This window comes from Anolis sagrei, chromosome 4 (assembly GCF_037176765.1).
Source record: "Anolis sagrei isolate rAnoSag1 chromosome 4, rAnoSag1.mat, whole genome shotgun sequence".
NCBI classification, from domain to species: Eukaryota; Metazoa; Chordata; class Lepidosauria; order Squamata; family Dactyloidae; genus Anolis; species Anolis sagrei.
In genome coordinates this window covers 204,440,198-204,456,550 of record NC_090024.1, presented here as the reverse complement: position 1 = coordinate 204,456,550, position 16,353 = coordinate 204,440,198, and the positions used below count along the sequence as shown (strand labels likewise).

The 16,353-nt window shown below is 37.1% G+C and overlaps 1 protein-coding gene across 15 annotated transcripts in view; it reads right to left on the bottom strand.

Moving 5' to 3' along the window:
- The window catches only part of PPP1R12B (protein phosphatase 1 regulatory subunit 12B), a 126,158-nt gene that overhangs the window by 70,687 nt on the left and 39,118 nt on the right, over positions 1-16,353 (bottom strand). For 11 of the 15 annotated variants that reach the window (XM_060772528.2, XM_060772529.2, XM_060772530.2 and 8 more), the window contains 7 exons: positions 15,584-15,658; positions 10,525-10,601; positions 9,806-9,954; positions 7,854-7,966; positions 4,628-4,828; positions 3,944-4,029; positions 1,523-1,648 (listed from right to left, as the gene is read on the bottom strand). In XM_060772528.2, the coding sequence (XP_060628511.2) occupies positions 1,523-1,648; positions 3,944-4,029; positions 4,628-4,828; positions 7,854-7,966; positions 9,806-9,954; positions 10,525-10,601; positions 15,584-15,658 (827 nt within the window). The remainder of the gene's footprint in view (positions 1-1,522; positions 1,649-3,943; positions 4,030-4,627; positions 4,829-7,853; positions 7,967-9,805; positions 9,955-10,524; positions 10,602-15,583; positions 15,659-16,353) is intronic. The other 4 variants (XM_060772539.2, XM_060772534.2, XM_067468106.1 and 1 more) reach the window with 1 other exon arrangement.

Genomic DNA, 16,353 nt, shown 5'->3' with positions numbered 1-16,353 from the left:
AAAATAAAGCAATTCTGTTATCATATTTTACAATGAGTGAATGAATGTTTTTGCTATGGAAAGGTATGAATGGACTGATCTGCCAAATTATCTTCAAAAAGTGCTAAAATTGCTAGAATAATACCCAAATATCACTTATATCAGCAATGTTCATTAAATTAAGGCATGTCACACAGTTATAAGAAACTCTTTACTGATGACAATGGGAGAAAGAGGAGAAGGTGCATGCACCAAACATGTTTTGGCAATATTATATGCAGATGAGATTATCAATGGAATATTGAGTTCAAATTGTTTACTAAACTAGTAAAGCTTATGGGCAATGAGCATAACACTAGCTAGATTCTACCCAATGGTCAAAGAAGAATTTCAAGTGTGCAAATGGAATATCTTCAAAGCAACTATCGTAGATTCAAAACTGTTCCTTTTGCTGACATGTTAGGCAAATTGTGCTTATTAACCCAATAAATGCTTCAGACATTCTAATAGCAAGTTCAACTCCAAATCAAGAGATATAATTTAGTGTAATAGAAGCTCAGTTGGTAAAAATCATTCTAACACTTTTGGAATGCAGAGACAATTTTGTACTTCACTGAATCACTAGCGCATAGCGTCCACAAAATTGGGGGAGAGTCACACTGCTTCCTATATACAGTAGAATTTCACTTATCCAACCTTCACTGAAGTACAATGTTCTGTATTATCCATGCAGTCTGTCTCCTGCCCAGATCCACTTTTTTTTCAATACATTGCAATGTTTTGGTGCTAAATTCGTAAATACAGTAATTACTACATAATGTTATAGTGTATTGAACTGTTTTTTCTGTCAATTTGTTGTAAAACATGCTTTGGTGCTTAATTTGTAAAATCATAATGTAATTTGATGTTTAATAGGCTTTTCCTTAATCCCTCCTTATTAGCCAACAATTTTGCTTATCCAGCGTTCTGCAGGACCATTTATGTTGGATAAGCGAGATTCTACTGTACCTCATATCTCATGATCTGGCAAACTGCATACGCTCTAGAGTCATGTAATCTAAGTTCCCAAAAAGCCATATAAAGCATTGTATGTAACCTAAATTGTATGTTCTATAATGAGACTACCTAAATTTCACGGAAAGTTATAATTTCCACTGGTTTATCCCACATCCTACATGGAATATCATTTTCTCCATGTAGGAAATTTTCAGGTAGCCATTTTAGTCTATTCCAAATGTTGTGGTTTTTTAAAGAAATAAGTTATTAATATTAATGGTTTATTTTACCACAAGCTTTCAGGGACTACAGCCCGTTTTGGATAAGGTGCCTTTCTCCTTCTTTGTTTTATCTTGGAGCAAAGCAGTGAATACAATGAGAAATGAACATTTCATCCCTTTCTTCACATGTACAATGAAAGGTAGACTGACTGAATTGCTCAGTCATTTTTACTTCAGTACCCTTTGAATTTCATGGGCCTATCATTTCTGTACATTTTAGGTGTTGTCTTCTATGACTTTCCTCCAAAACCTGAGCTTTAACTCACCTTTTCATGTATGTGGATACATAGGTGGAAGGTGCACTAGTTACAGCAGATTCCTTTCCCTTTGGCTCGTCCCGCCATTGTTGCCGGCTATAAGGACCACTTCGTACCAAGTTAACAGCGGATTCCCTACAAAGTTGAAGGCAGAGGGAATAACTCATAAATGAAAACTTGCTTAGATAAGCTTTCTATATATTGATAAACCCTCAGAATGAAGCCACACGCAATAGTAGTTGTAGAGGTTGATAGTAAATAGATTAGACTATTCCATAGTAAGTGTGCCTGAGGGTCACCAAAAATCAAAAACAATTTGATGTCACACAAAAACAAGATCAGATTATAGAATACAAAATGCATTTACAAATTAAAGTACAACCAAAAAAGAAGCACCATGAGATGAAATCAAATTTGAATAACAGAATTCTGTGTATAGGTAACATATTTTGTTATTATTGATTATTGAACTAAATATATGTTCATATCTGTGATGGAGAGAGAGTAGATTAACAGTGTATCAACATGGCAGCACAGAATAATAGTAATCATCAGCATCAGCATCATCTTTTTTTTTAATACCCCGCTTCCATCTTCCCGAAGGGATTCAGGGCGACTTACACATGGGACAAAATGTCCTCAAAACATCAAAACAAAACAATCCATTAAAAACAAAGAAAAACACAATGAAAATATATCATAGCAAAGCATACCAAATAAAACACAATTAAATAAAACATAAGGGTATAAAACAGCAGCATTAAAACTCACTTTAAAAATGCACAACAAAAACCAATAACCAGAATACTAAGAAGGGCATGATCAGGGTATAAAGAGGACTGGGCCTGGGATAATGCAGAACAGCATAGTATATGGCTGGGGGATTGAATGAAGTACAGAGAACAGAATACTATCTGGCAAGCTAGGGACTGGGCATTTATAAGTAGGGACTAATCAAATACTTGTTGGAACATCCAGGTTTTCAGATCCCTATAAAAGGAGGACAGTGTGGGGGCTTGCCTAATCTCCCTGGGGAGGGTGTTCCAAAGTCAGGGGCCTTATGACGGTGGGAGTGAGAGGAGTCCCCCCCCCCCAGCAGATCTTAGAGCCCACGCCAGTTTATAGGGAGAGATGCGGTCATGAAGATAAGTGGGGCCCGAACCATTTAGGGCTTTTTAAGTCATAACCTGCACCTTAAATTGAGACTGGAAACTTATCAGCCATCAGTGGAGCTGCTTTAATAGGGGCGGCGTGCACTCCCTATTATTAGCTCCAGTTAGAAGACAACTATGTAAGCCTACTGGTTGGTGTAACTTAGTTCTTCTTCTCCATGCCTAAACTTTGCAATTAAGTATTTTCCCCTGAAAATGTTATGCCATTCCCAGCATGAGAATGATCAATGTGAAAAACATTTCTACTATAAAAAGGTAGATTCACTTGCACTTGTTCAAATCACACCAAATTTTAGATTCAGAGAAGATGATTACTGGACACACAGTTAACTTTTGGGACTAGTCATTCCCTGACAGATTTTGTATGCTGCTGCACAGAACTTTGCAACATTGTAGGTTGTAGCTGAATTAATATCTGCAAGTAGCATGGAGGTATAAAATTGTCCTGAATGGCCTGGGTGCTTGTATAACAGAGGTAAGATAAGCCTGGCACGGATATCCCTGTAGAACGGGCACTGGAGGAGCACATGTTCTGTTGTTTCTACATGACCCGAGTCACAGGGGCAGAGTCTTGTTATTTTTTAACTGAATTGATATGATAAAAACTATGTGAAGAGAGAGTCAGGATCTGGATATAAATCAGACAAGCAAAGGTATAGGGTTTGGCCTGCTCCAAATAGATTTGTTACTGCTAGAAGGCCTTGAGAGTGGGAAGGTGGACATTGCCTTATGCTGAGTCAGACCCTCCGTCCATTTGGCCCCTTGTGGTCAGTTGTCAGTTGTCTCTCTCCAGGAAAGCGTTGCGGAAATGATGTGGATCCCGGCTAACAGTTTTTGTAGGACTTTCTTTGTTTTTGCACCACTTATGGGGTTTTCCAAGGTTGTTCAAAGAAAATTAACGACTCCTACAAAGGTTAGGGCCTACTTCTGGAGGAAATATTCAGGATTGTTTTCAACAGTACTAGCATAGTCACAGTATTAGAATACTTAATCTTTCAGACATTATACTGTTTTTAAAATGTATTTTGTGATTGTAATGTTTTTCTGATGTTGTTGATTTTATTTTGTTTCATTTCATTTTATTGTGTGTGCTTTAATCTGTATTTTCAGGCTTGTACTCTTGTAAGCTGCCCCGAGTCCCTTCGGGGAGATGATGGAGGGGTATAAAAAGCAAGTTGTTGTTGTTGTTGTTAGTCCTTTGAGAATCTTCCGAAGATTCACACCTAAAAAGCTGAGCCACAGATACAAATAATCTTACCGGTTCTCCTTTTCTTCTATGTCACCAGTACTGTTCAATCTTCGTGGAGCTATTGAAGCAAAATAGATTTTGTTGTCCTTGTCCTGCTGAAATAAAGACAAATTCAAAACAAAGATGCTAGTGACATTGTCAGTCATTTTAGTGATTGCTAAGGCATCTAGTTCCTGAACTAAGAAAGGTTCTTTTCAAGTGCTTTGCTCCAAATTACACATTTATCACAATTCTGTTTTTTATTCACAACGATAGTTGACAGTCTGCTATTCCTCATACAAATTATGTTTTTGACTCCCCTCCATCTATCACCATGTCAAACATGGTAAGTTACTAGATATGACACTGTCACATGGACCTTCCTTTTTCAGAGATAATGTATCTGAATACTAATGCTCTGAGAAGTAGACAACAAGGAAGATTACTGATATCTCAGCCCACTCGTGGACATCCCTTTAGCCGCCCTGAGTCGCCTTCAGGCTGATATGGGCGGAGTAGAAATAGCGTAAATAAATAAATAAGAATTGAATCCTGACATGATTCAGTATGTTATGCTATCATTTTAAGGTCAATATATTGCACAGGTGTTGGGGTTAATGAGCACAATACAAAACAAAAAGGTGTAGAATTAATTAGCACCACTCAAGCTTCTAAAGCATGCTCCCAGCCAAGACAAACAAAATAATTCCACACCTTCTCTTTATTGTCTAATAGTGCAGAAATCCTAGGGGTTGATGAGGAGCGATAGATTGAGCTGCCCTTCTCCTTAAGTGTGTCGCAAGGAGCACTGCTTTCACTAAGCGTGTTTTGGCTACTAGTTTTCCGAAGACTTAGTCTCCATGATGAGGGAGATTCATCCTTTTGCTCTTCTGACTTGTTCAATAATGAAGCAAACTGTAAAAGGAAAAGGGGTGATGAAATAGAATGAAACTGAGATGTTTCCACCAACCTAGAGAGAGCTAGAACACTCCAAATTAATCCCTGAACAAGTGTGTTACACAGAGACCAAGAAGAATAACCTGAAGTTCAAAATCATTACAATTATACAAGATTTTTTTAAAACTCTAACTACATGAGAGATAATAGTGCTAAGATGTACATTACTTACTCAAAGTAAAAAAAAACCCCACATATTATATCTATCCCTCCACTTATTGTATATGTTGTAAAAATCGTATTTGTACAGTTGTATCTCCCTTTTTGCCAATTAAGCATTCACAGATTTTGATGGACAGATGTATTTGCTTCGACTTTCACTGCAGCTCTACACATGACTGAGAAAATATGCTGCTCTATACTCAGTTTTTCCTTGGAGGGGAGGGGTCCTGCATCCTTAATCCCTATGAATGTGTAGGACCAACTATAAAGAAGAACTCCTTTTCAAATTATATAAATATAGAATTGGTACTGATGCAATGCTGTGATTACTTATGTAAATTCAGTACAAGCACTTAAACATTGAAAACTTTCATTCATAAATTCTATGCAAAGGAGGGAACGCCATAATTCAGAGAGATAATGAGAGTAATGCTGTACAAGAGATATTAAAATTAGATCACCTTTAAGAATTGTTTTAAATCTTCCCCTTATGCATCTGTTTTAGACCAAGAAAAAATCTGAAAGAGTGGGGCTTAAAAGCTATTTGGGGATTAAAACAGGCAGGTACAACATAGCATTTAAATAATAAATCAAACCTTGGGGATTAATTTTCCAGTTAAAACTGAAGGCTCTATTTGTCATTTTTTACTTTAAAAATTGTGAGGTGTGTTGTACGTCCTAGGGGAATATATAGTGCAGGGGTGCATTTTCTGCATTATTTGAACCATAGAGGAGCAGCTTACTACTTATAGTATTTGAAGATTGTCAAAGTCTGTAAACAATCCTCCTTTCTTTTTATGGTTGCAGCAAAAGAGTCATTTCTAAAATGTTGATAGTATCAAAACTAGATTAATCTACATGGCTCAACAGTATAATTTCGAATTAATCACTGATAGAATTTACCACCTTTTTCAAAAGTATACATCCATCTGCATAATACATGCCAGTAACTGAATATTTTAAGACAGAAGGGGGTTCTTTATTTATTTATTTATTTATTTATTTAGGGTATTTATACCCCGCCCCTCTCAACTCCCTAGGGTTAAATGAGGTTTCTTTCCAAAGACACTTTTCAATTCACTTCGGAAGAAAAAGCTGAGTACGAAATATTTACATGCTCAATTCCATCACTGCATAAAGTCTTAGTACACATGGCCCCACCAAGTCTGGGGAAGATTACATAACCTGGGATGCCCTTTGTAATACCTACTGCAGTGCCAACTGCATTGCTGTTAACAGCATGCAAAGGAATATAAATACTTCAGGACATGAAAGCTTGCAAGTCAGCTCAGCTACAATATTTTGCTGTTAAATTGAAGACAAGAGCCAACCAGAAACTAATTATGTCTCTTGATTTTCAAAATTCAGAACAGCAAAAATCCAGAAATCTTGTCAAGCACTAAACGACAAGTTCCCACAATGTTCCTCCCCACCCCCCACCCCCCAATCTCAACCTTAACTTGAGTGTTTTCTTCATTTCTTAGAATAAAGCATGGAGACATGGGAACGGGAACAAAAACTGTCCCAGATTATACAATAAAAGAGTTATTTTGTTTATATTAAAATCAAAACTCATATTCTTCACTCTAAAATGGTACAGTGCTAGTAGTTCACTGCAAGGCGAAATAGTTTTCAAATCACTTCTGGACACAAATACCTTGAAGCAAAAGTGACAAATTACTAATATACAGTAATAATATAACACTTCCTATTGTTGTGGACTGCAGCCCATTCATTTATCTATCTATCTATCCATCCATCCATCCATCCATCCATCCATCCATCCATCCATCCTTTCTTCCTTAGAAGGAACAACTCATTATGTTATTGACCATTTTGAGATGCTTTAATTATGTTTTTTTAAGGGCTTGTGGGTTTTGATGGACTTGCAAGGAGGATCAAGGCTAAAAAAATGAGGTCTGGAGGCTGAACACTTCCCATATCCACTCTAGTCCATACATATTTCATTCTAACTCACTGTGTGATATGATCACATGCAAATCATAGCTTACATTATTTAGATGGTTGAATGTAAAAATTGAGAGCCTTGTGTCATTAGCTTGGGAAGGGAGGAGAAGGTACATGTCTGCACACACACACACAACCATATAAATATGAACAGTTTGTCTAAACATTCATAAATCAACAAGCACAGTCTAACCTTTCTATGCAAACCTTAAATAAGCAGAGTGACCAGATAGTACAAAATCCTCCTATCTTTTTGTTATTAATTACTACCCCTGGAAAAGAACAGGAAGTCACTGTCTCTATTCAAGCTTAAACAAATAGAATCAAAAACTCTGATTGCCTTTGACTGAGGAATTCCATGCTTGATTCAATCTTCAAAGATTGTTGGTTACATTACTCTCATTTAGTCTATTTTCATGGAATTGCAATCTCAAATTTGTAAACGTAAGCCAGATGTTCTTCCCTGGGCTTTAGGGAGTCTGTGAAGTGGGTGAAAAAATAATTTATTTCCTGTTTCTGTCACAGTGAAAATTTAGAAAAAATATATAGTATTTTCAAGTGCTCACTATATATTTTTCATTACATACTACTCAATGTAAGACTAATTAATTTCTATAAGTATAAAGTAACTTGTATGCAAAAATTTTTTCATGAATATGCTTATGTGTATTATTCTGGTGACAAGTCAAATTGTTTTTGTTATTTGCTATTAAGTCAGCTTCATGAGATACTTTAATGAGCTCCAGTATTCAACAGTTTTACACAGATCTTGAAAATCCAGGCCCACAGTTTTTATCAAATTCTCAGAGGATACCCAAGACCCCAAAAGTTGAAGAATAACTGATTTACTCACTTTTCTGGCAGGAGCCATAGTAAAAGAGTTATGCTGTGGTGGTGGTACTGACTCTGTAATGAGCATTCTAGGTTCATGATTGGAATGATTAGCAACAGAGTCTTCCTTTCTTTCTAGAAGTTAGGAGAGAAAAGCAAAGTTCAAAATAGTTGTGCATATTTTACTACATTTTTTTATTTATCAAGGTCACGTGTTCCTAACACTGAAGCTCCAGTTTCTCTGATGTATTAAATCAAAAGGTATTCCATTTGGCTTAAGCAAGAAAGAAAATTATGATACACATGCCCCGAATGTCACTTTCTATAGTGTGGACAAAACATAATCAACTTAGAATAGAAAACCTGTGTGGGATCTAATCAGTAGCATTTCCTAACAGTATTTTTTAAAGAACTGAGTAAAGAAAGTTTTGTTGGTTACTGAATTAACTAACTAAAGAGTTAGAGCTCTTTTCTGAATTTCAAGCATATTCCTACAAAATGCTTTCAATTTTGGCCATGAGTGATTTGGAAAACAGCTGTTTTGACTATGTCAAGTGACACTTATCTTCACTTTACAAGTAAAGATTAGGCATTCCTTAACCAGAATTCCGAAATCCAAAATGCTCCAAAATCCAGAATTGTCCTGTCTACATAAGTGGCTGATATAGCATCACATTTTCTTTCTGATGGTTCAATATAGAAAATCTTTGTTTCCTACCAAAATTATTTAAAATGTTTCTATATCTATCTATCTATTTATCTATCTATCTCTTTCTATATATAACCTTTTGGTTATATATAAGTTATAAATGAAGCATAGATAGTGACTTGGAAGGATCCCTACTTTTACCTAAGCTAGTTTTGAATAGGTCATTTAAATAATAGATATTAGGCCAAATGCTACAATAATGCAGCTGGACCTTGCTTTAAGGGACTTAACTTAGAGTGCTTCATGAACATGGTACTTTTCAATTATATAATACCAGCACTCAGTCCGTTTAGCACATTTATGCACTTGATGTCTCAGTACAGTATTCTGCCAATATTTTAATTACTTATTTTTACTTCTTTTTTTTTTTTAGGCCTAGACCACTTAGTCAATGGTCACATAAATAGGGCTTTAGACCTTTGTGTGCACTGGTAAATGAAAAAGACGCTGAGATTTGCTTAATGGTGGTGGTCTGGAATCTAATTTGTCATATTAGCAAGTTATGTCTGCACTAAGTGTTCATATGTTCTATGTCATTTGTCATAGTGATACCACCATACAACAGGTTGTAGAGGTTCTAAAGCAGCAAAATGATAGAGAACTCATGATCCTTCTTGTTGAAAACTGGGTTCCTCCCCAACTATAGGCATAATGTATGGCAGACAGGGAAAAAGCCTCTATCTCCATAACTGGCTATTCCTCCCATCCTCCTTACTACTACTAAAAACACCAAATGAGGTAATAATGTGAAAAAAACTCTCCAAATTGTGAGTGATCTTAAGGCTTAATGAAGAAGCGAGACACGGAATTCTCTAACCTGAATAAAGATGCTTTTGTCTATTTGTTTAGAGGCTGGTTGATGGCAACAAAGCCCCCACAATCTGACATTCTTTTATTCAACCTATGACAGAAGACACTAATTAAGCAAGGTAAGATAGTACTACTGTATTTGCTTTCATGAGTTATTTGAGTTGATAGAAGTCTATTATTAGAACAAAGTACTGGTCTAATTCTGTACTACAGTGATAAATACTGGGACGTGCATACAAGCAGCCTAAAGTAGAGTGAGCATGCTCAGTGATAATAGACTACACAAAATCTGAACCAAAGAACTACACGCTACCACCTTTTATAGCCAGTCCTCCTTGATTCTTGACCAACAATGTTCAGTATCTTATACCTTCTTTTAATTATTGCTCTGAAGTCATGAAATTTCCAGGCCCTTCAATATTTTATAAGGCAAGAATCCCAGTTCTGTATGTTACCTGATTCTTTTTCAGTATCTGACTCTGATGCATCATCTTCCTCAGCTTCTTCTTCTTCATCTTCAGAGCTGGAACTACTGGATTCTTTGTTTTCCTCTTCTCTCCTCAAGGATTTCAAAGTATCTGATTCATAAAGAATCTTTTCTTTGCTGTGGTACAAAGGTTGAAAAGGTGCTAACTAAAATGTTGAACTTTTGAGACTGACACTATAAGAACGAGACATACTGTGTCTAGTATCTTTTCTGCAGAGCAATGTTACCAATTTCACCTCTACTATTACAATGGACTAGTCCTGAACCAGTATCAGATCCTTCTAACTATAAAAAGAACTGTCTAAGCTACTAGGAGAAAAGCTTGCTTTTCTAATTTGTTAATTTTAGCCATTTTTCTTATAATCATGATAGTGATTAAAATTACTAGATCAAACTGCAAACAGCTCCTGATTTGGAGGGAAAACATGTACTTTTTTATAGAATTATAGAGTTGGAATAGACCTCAAGGGCCATCCAGACCAAACCCCTGCCATGCAGGAACACACAATCAAAGCACATTACAGGACAACTGATCCCACTGTTTCATGTCAACTTAGCTATTCACCTGACCTTTAAAAGCTAAATATAAGTCACATTCTCTAATATGACTGCATTTGAACCTCACATCAATGTGAGTCAAAGCACACATCCTATTGAGATACCCATATCATGCACTGAGAACCTTACTTTTTGAAAAGTCCACTTTGAAGTTTCCCATTTATATTAGCTTCAATTAGCTTGCTTCTTGTCTCTTCACTTCGAAGCTGTCAAAACATAATTGGAAAGTTGAAGAACCAGCAACTGCAGTTCATGTTTAACTACTTAATTCTCAGATAAGTTAATGGTAAAGAATATGACTAAAATGTTATAAGGCAATGCTACATACAAAGGAATAGTGTGATAGAGGTCTACTTCGGGGGGGTTTTGGAGGGGAGGGGTTGTTTTTCTTTTCTTTTTTACTTTAAAAGACAGGGAGAGGCAGACAAAAGGACACATGAACTTCAACATCCTATGAAAAACTGCATTTGAAATCTGAGAGTTCCAGGAATGTTCTAAAGGAAAAAAAGTCATGGTCTTATTGGCATATGCAGAAATGTAGCCATACCTACAGAGCCCTCTGTAGAGCTCTGTAGATAAAAGATGTTTTCTGGGAACAAATACAGTGCCCACTACCATCAATATGGAAACAGTACTTGGTTTGAAGAACCCTGACACTGTGAAATTCTTTGGCCAAGTCACTCAGGAAGATTGAATGGAAGACATAAAGAGTGCAAGGACAAACTGAAAACAAATCACAAAGTTATTTTTACAGAAAGCTATTGAAGTACACTCACCCTGGGGAGATGTACTACCATTTTCATCTTTTTGAAAAATATGGTAATGGTGAACTCAGGCAACTGAACAATGACCAATATTCAGTGTTTTAAAATCAGGACTAGATCTGAACTAAAGAACAGACAGGACAGATCTAGATTATAGAAGCATTACATTTATCTTTGGTATGGGATAGTCATTTCTGTTGGGTATTAATAAATTCACAAGGTAGTTAGAAAATCCAAGATCTTCCCCCAAGGCTTCCCCTAGCTAATTTTTCTTTACATTCTCCCTGTCCTACTGCTACTTTCTTATTTTAAGCCTGGGCCCAGGATTATCTGCTGTTTCCTCATGCAGCACTTTCAATATTGCAAGATAAGCCAATCCTTAATTTAACAGAATATTGCATCTATGAACAATACATATAACCCATAAGAATTCTTCATAAGAATTATAAATTTAGCATGGACATGTGTTTGCATCAGACCTCAAGCTGGATGATATTCAAGCAGTTACTACCTCTTAACTACATGCTACCTCTTAACCCAATAGTCTTTTTAAAATTATAAAATGATCCTGAAGACAAACTGAAGTAAAATGTTATTATTACTCTAAAACTGGGGAAATTATTTTGTTGTTCTTATTACCACAAAGTCAGATTCAGTTCACAATGATGCTATGGAATAAGAGACCTTCTAGAGCCCCTGTTATCAACAGCTCTGGTCCTTAACTTCCTTTAATGATGTAATTCATCCATAATGTTATCTCCCTCTTTTCTGTCCCTCTTTTCTGTCTGCCTTCCATTTTATACTCTTTTTGATTAATTTATGGTGTCTCATGATATGTCCAAAGCATGACAGTCCCAGTTTAACAATTTTGGCTTCTAGTGAAAAATGCAAGTTTCGTTTCAGAAAAGTATTACTGAATTAATTTGAAAAAAAAATGGAGAAAATTAGCATATCCCCTGAAGTTATACACTACAATGCACAAGAGTTCTGAGAATATCAATCTGACCCAATGGACCACCAGAAACATCTTCTGATCAGAACTGGTCATATCATGAGTTAGATATTATTTTACAACCATGCTAATAATATTTAGCTTATATTTTATAATCTGTGTTTGACCTTGATTATTACGAATAAGGCACAGATATGGACACCTGGACAGACCAGAGACAGTACTACTGCAGACTAGACCTGTCACCTAAATCACACTCTTCAAGCCAAGGCAAGATCAACGGCACTCCAAGTATCCAGGACAGAACATAACCTACAGAAGTCTGGTGACAGTAGGATGAGTCAAGGTAGCAATAATCTCACCAGACACATCTTTTTCAGTTTCAAAAAAATACACATTGAGTTGTAAATCAGCACTACCATATTTTTCCCCCATTAAAAAAAACGGTCAACCATCACTGGACCCCACTCAATTAGACAACTATCGGCCAGTTTCCAATCTCCCCTATTTGGGCAAAGTCCTGGAACGTGTGGTGGCAACTCAACTCCAGGGATTCCTGGTAGACACTGATTATCTTGATCCAGCACAGTCTGGCTTTAGGCCGGGACATGGGACGGAAACAGCCTTGGTCGCCTTGGTAGATGATCTGCGCAGGGAACTGGACAGGGGGAGTGTGTCCCTGTTAGTTCTGCTGGACCTCTCAGCGGCCTTCGATACCGTCGATCACGGTATCCTTCTGGGACGCCTCATAGACATGGGTCTTGGGGGTACTGCCTTGCAGTGGCTCCAGTCATTTCTTGAGGGACGGTCCCAGAAGGTGTTACTGGGTGACACCTGTTCGGCTCCACAACCTTTGTCGTGTGGAGTCCCACAGGGTTCGATTCTGTCCCCAATGCTGTTTAACATCTACATGAAGCCGCTGGGAGAGATCATTCGGAGTTTCGGACTGAGATGTTATCTCTACGCAGATGATGTCCAGATCTGTCACTCCTTCTCACCTGTCACCAAGGAGGCTGTCCAGACCTTGAACCGGTGTCTAGCTGCTGTGTCGGACTGGATGAGAGCTAACAAATTGAAATTGAATCCAGACAAGACAGAGGTCCTACTGGTCAGTCGGAAGGCCGAACAGGGTATAGGGTTACAGCCTGTGTTGGATGGGGTTACACTCCCCCTGAAGACGCAGGTTCGCAGCTTGGGAGTGATCCTGGACTCACCGCTGAGCCTGGAACCCCAGGTCTCGGCGGTGGCCGGGAGAGCTTTTGCGCAATTAAAACTTGTGCACCAGTTGCGCCCGTACCTTGGGAAGTCTGATCTGGCCACAGTGGTCCACGCTCTTGTCACATCCCGAATAGACTACTGCAACGCGCTCTACGTGGGGTTGCCCTTGAAGACGGTTCGGAAACTTCAACTAGTCCAGCGAGCGGCAGCCAGACTGCTCACCGGAGCGACATACAGGGAGCACACCACCCCCCTGTTGTGCCAGCTCCACTGGCTGCCGGTGCAGTTCCGAGCACAATTCAAGGTGCTGGTTTTGACCTATAAAACCCTGTACGGTTCCGGTCCAGTGTATCTGTCCGAACGTATCTCCCTTTACGTCCCACCCCGGAGTTTGAGATCAGCTGGGGAGGCACTGCTCTCGACCCCACCACTGTCACAAGTGAGGCTGGTGGGGACGAGGAGCAGGGCTTTCTCAGTGGTGGCCCCTCACCTGTGGAACTCACTCCCGGGGGAAATCAGGACATCATCATCCCTCCTCTCCTTCAGGAGGAGGGTGAAGACGTGGCTCTGGGACCAGGCCTTCGGGCAGTCTGGCAATTAAATCAGATGAATACGACCAGCAGGATGGAAGAAGTGGAATTGAGAATGAGATCTATGAGTTAGTGAACGCTGACCATGGGGGGGGATGAACTGGGTTTGTATGAGGTTTTTTATTGATTTTAGTGTTTTTATTGATATTATGTATGAATTGTTAACTATGAATTTGTAATAATTTTTTTTTTTTTTTTTTTTTTTTTTTTTTTTTTTTTTTTTTTTTTTTTTTTTTTTTTTTTATTGATTGTTTTGTGACGCGGGCATCAAATGGTGCCTCGCTTTTGTAAGCCGCCCTGAGTCCCCCCCGGGGTGAGAAGGGCGGGGTATAAGAACCTGTAATAAATAAATAAATAATAAATAAATTCACAGACTAAAAAAAAGTTAGCCTCTTAAGAAGGATAATACCATAGGATTTTAGATATCTCTATAAAGGTTTTGTAATCTTCTATTTTTATGAAACCATGCTTATATATATGGTAACCTCTTTCAACTTTGTAATGTTCCAGGGATTGATATTTATGAATTATCAGACAGTTAATAATACAGTACACCTACATCATTAATTCGAGAAAATAATTTTATACATGTTAAATTTGTCCTTTCAATTCATAATGTGTTTAAAGAACCCACCAGATAGTTAGGTAGGAAGCAAATAACATACTGGCAGACAACAGATTCTATCACCAATGGTGTTATGTTCCAAGAGATTTTGAGATATAGCTTAAGACTGCCAAATGCAGTAGCATATCAAAAGGTCCTGAGCCTAAAATAAATTATCACAATGCACAGGTGACATGATTGGAATATCTATGCTCCTTGGTAATAACAAAAACAGTAATGTATGTTTATAGGTAAATGCTGTGGGACATGTCAGCTAAAAAAGATCTACCTCGTTGTTTTTTTATTAATTACTATGGTCTATTTTATAAAGAGAGAAAGAAAAACTATAGACAAAACATGATATCCTTATGGGGAAAATTTATTTACTATTTATTTATTTACTATATTTCTATGCTACCATTCTCAGCCCAAGGGTGACTCATGGTGGTTTACAGAACGGCACAATTTGATGCCCACAATAATATAAAAACAGTTAAAACATTTAAGCATAGATAAAATTCACTAAATAATAACACCAATAAAAACATAAAAGATAACCCAGGATTCAGCATGGATTACCTGTAAGAACTGCAGTAAAGGTGACTTGACAAATATTAACCACTCTAAAGGAAGCTTTAGTAATCAGTAAAAGCTTTAGAATTCTACCTTGTGTACACTCCATTTCACAGCATGCCTACCCCTGCTGGAGAAACTACAAACTTCTAATTTTTAAAACATTCATTAGCAACGTTTAGAAAAGACTGAATAAGTATTGAAGTTTCATCTAATAATTCAGATAGCTCAGCTAAATGGCTTATATCCCAGCCTTTCTTCCATGAATGGAGTTCATAGAATCAATTTCTTTCTTTATTATATGTACAAGGTATTTCCTGCCATTATGTATCATTTATGTTACGTTAGTACTTGTATATGTGTGATATTTAATATATTATGAGCAGCTATAAAAGGACTGGCAATTCATTTCATTCCTATAATTGAGGAATCATGTCCAGGATGTCTTCAAGTCTCAAATACTTAAAAGGAATGTCTTAGAACTTACCATATTCTGTTTTTTCTGAAGCATTTCTAAGTGTTCAACCAATCCTTCATCTGCAACATCAAATGGTGTCTGGCCCTGATGGCATGAGCAATCAGAAAATAGGGATATTATACATGAAAGCATTTCATGCTATGAAAGGAAGAGCACTCAAGTTTATGAAATACTAGCCGTCCCCTGCCACGCGATGCTATGGCCCAGTCTGTGTGTGTGTGTGTGGTTTTGCACATGCATTGTAATGTATTTTTTATTTTTTAGATTTTTTAAATCTCATCTGCTGTGTTTTTCAGTGTTTTTATGACTGATGGTCACTCATTGGTGTATTGTGTTCAAATTTGGTGTCAACTCGTCCAGTGGTTTTTTAGTTATGTTAATCCCACAAACTAACATTACATTTTTATTTATATAGGTAATTCCAAACTTCCAATATCTAAAAAACCTTACAAGCAATTTTTCTTTGAAAACCTTTTAACATGCCAATTAAGCTTTTCTTTTTTTTAGTATGCAGACTGAATTGTCATTAGATTACGTATAGGAAGGTGAAAATAAAATGATGAATATGTATCACACTTCACACATACAAGGAAAAGTCAAAAATATTTTGAAATTTAAGTTTCTATGTAAACCATATTACAGCAGTAGCAACAAAAATAGGTTTTTAATGTCAGACTGAGCTGGCTGATACTAATAGAAAACTTTGTTTTACCATTCTTTTTTCTCATCTCCCAATAAACTTCAACATAGTTTGTTGGTATGTGTACTATTCTTATATC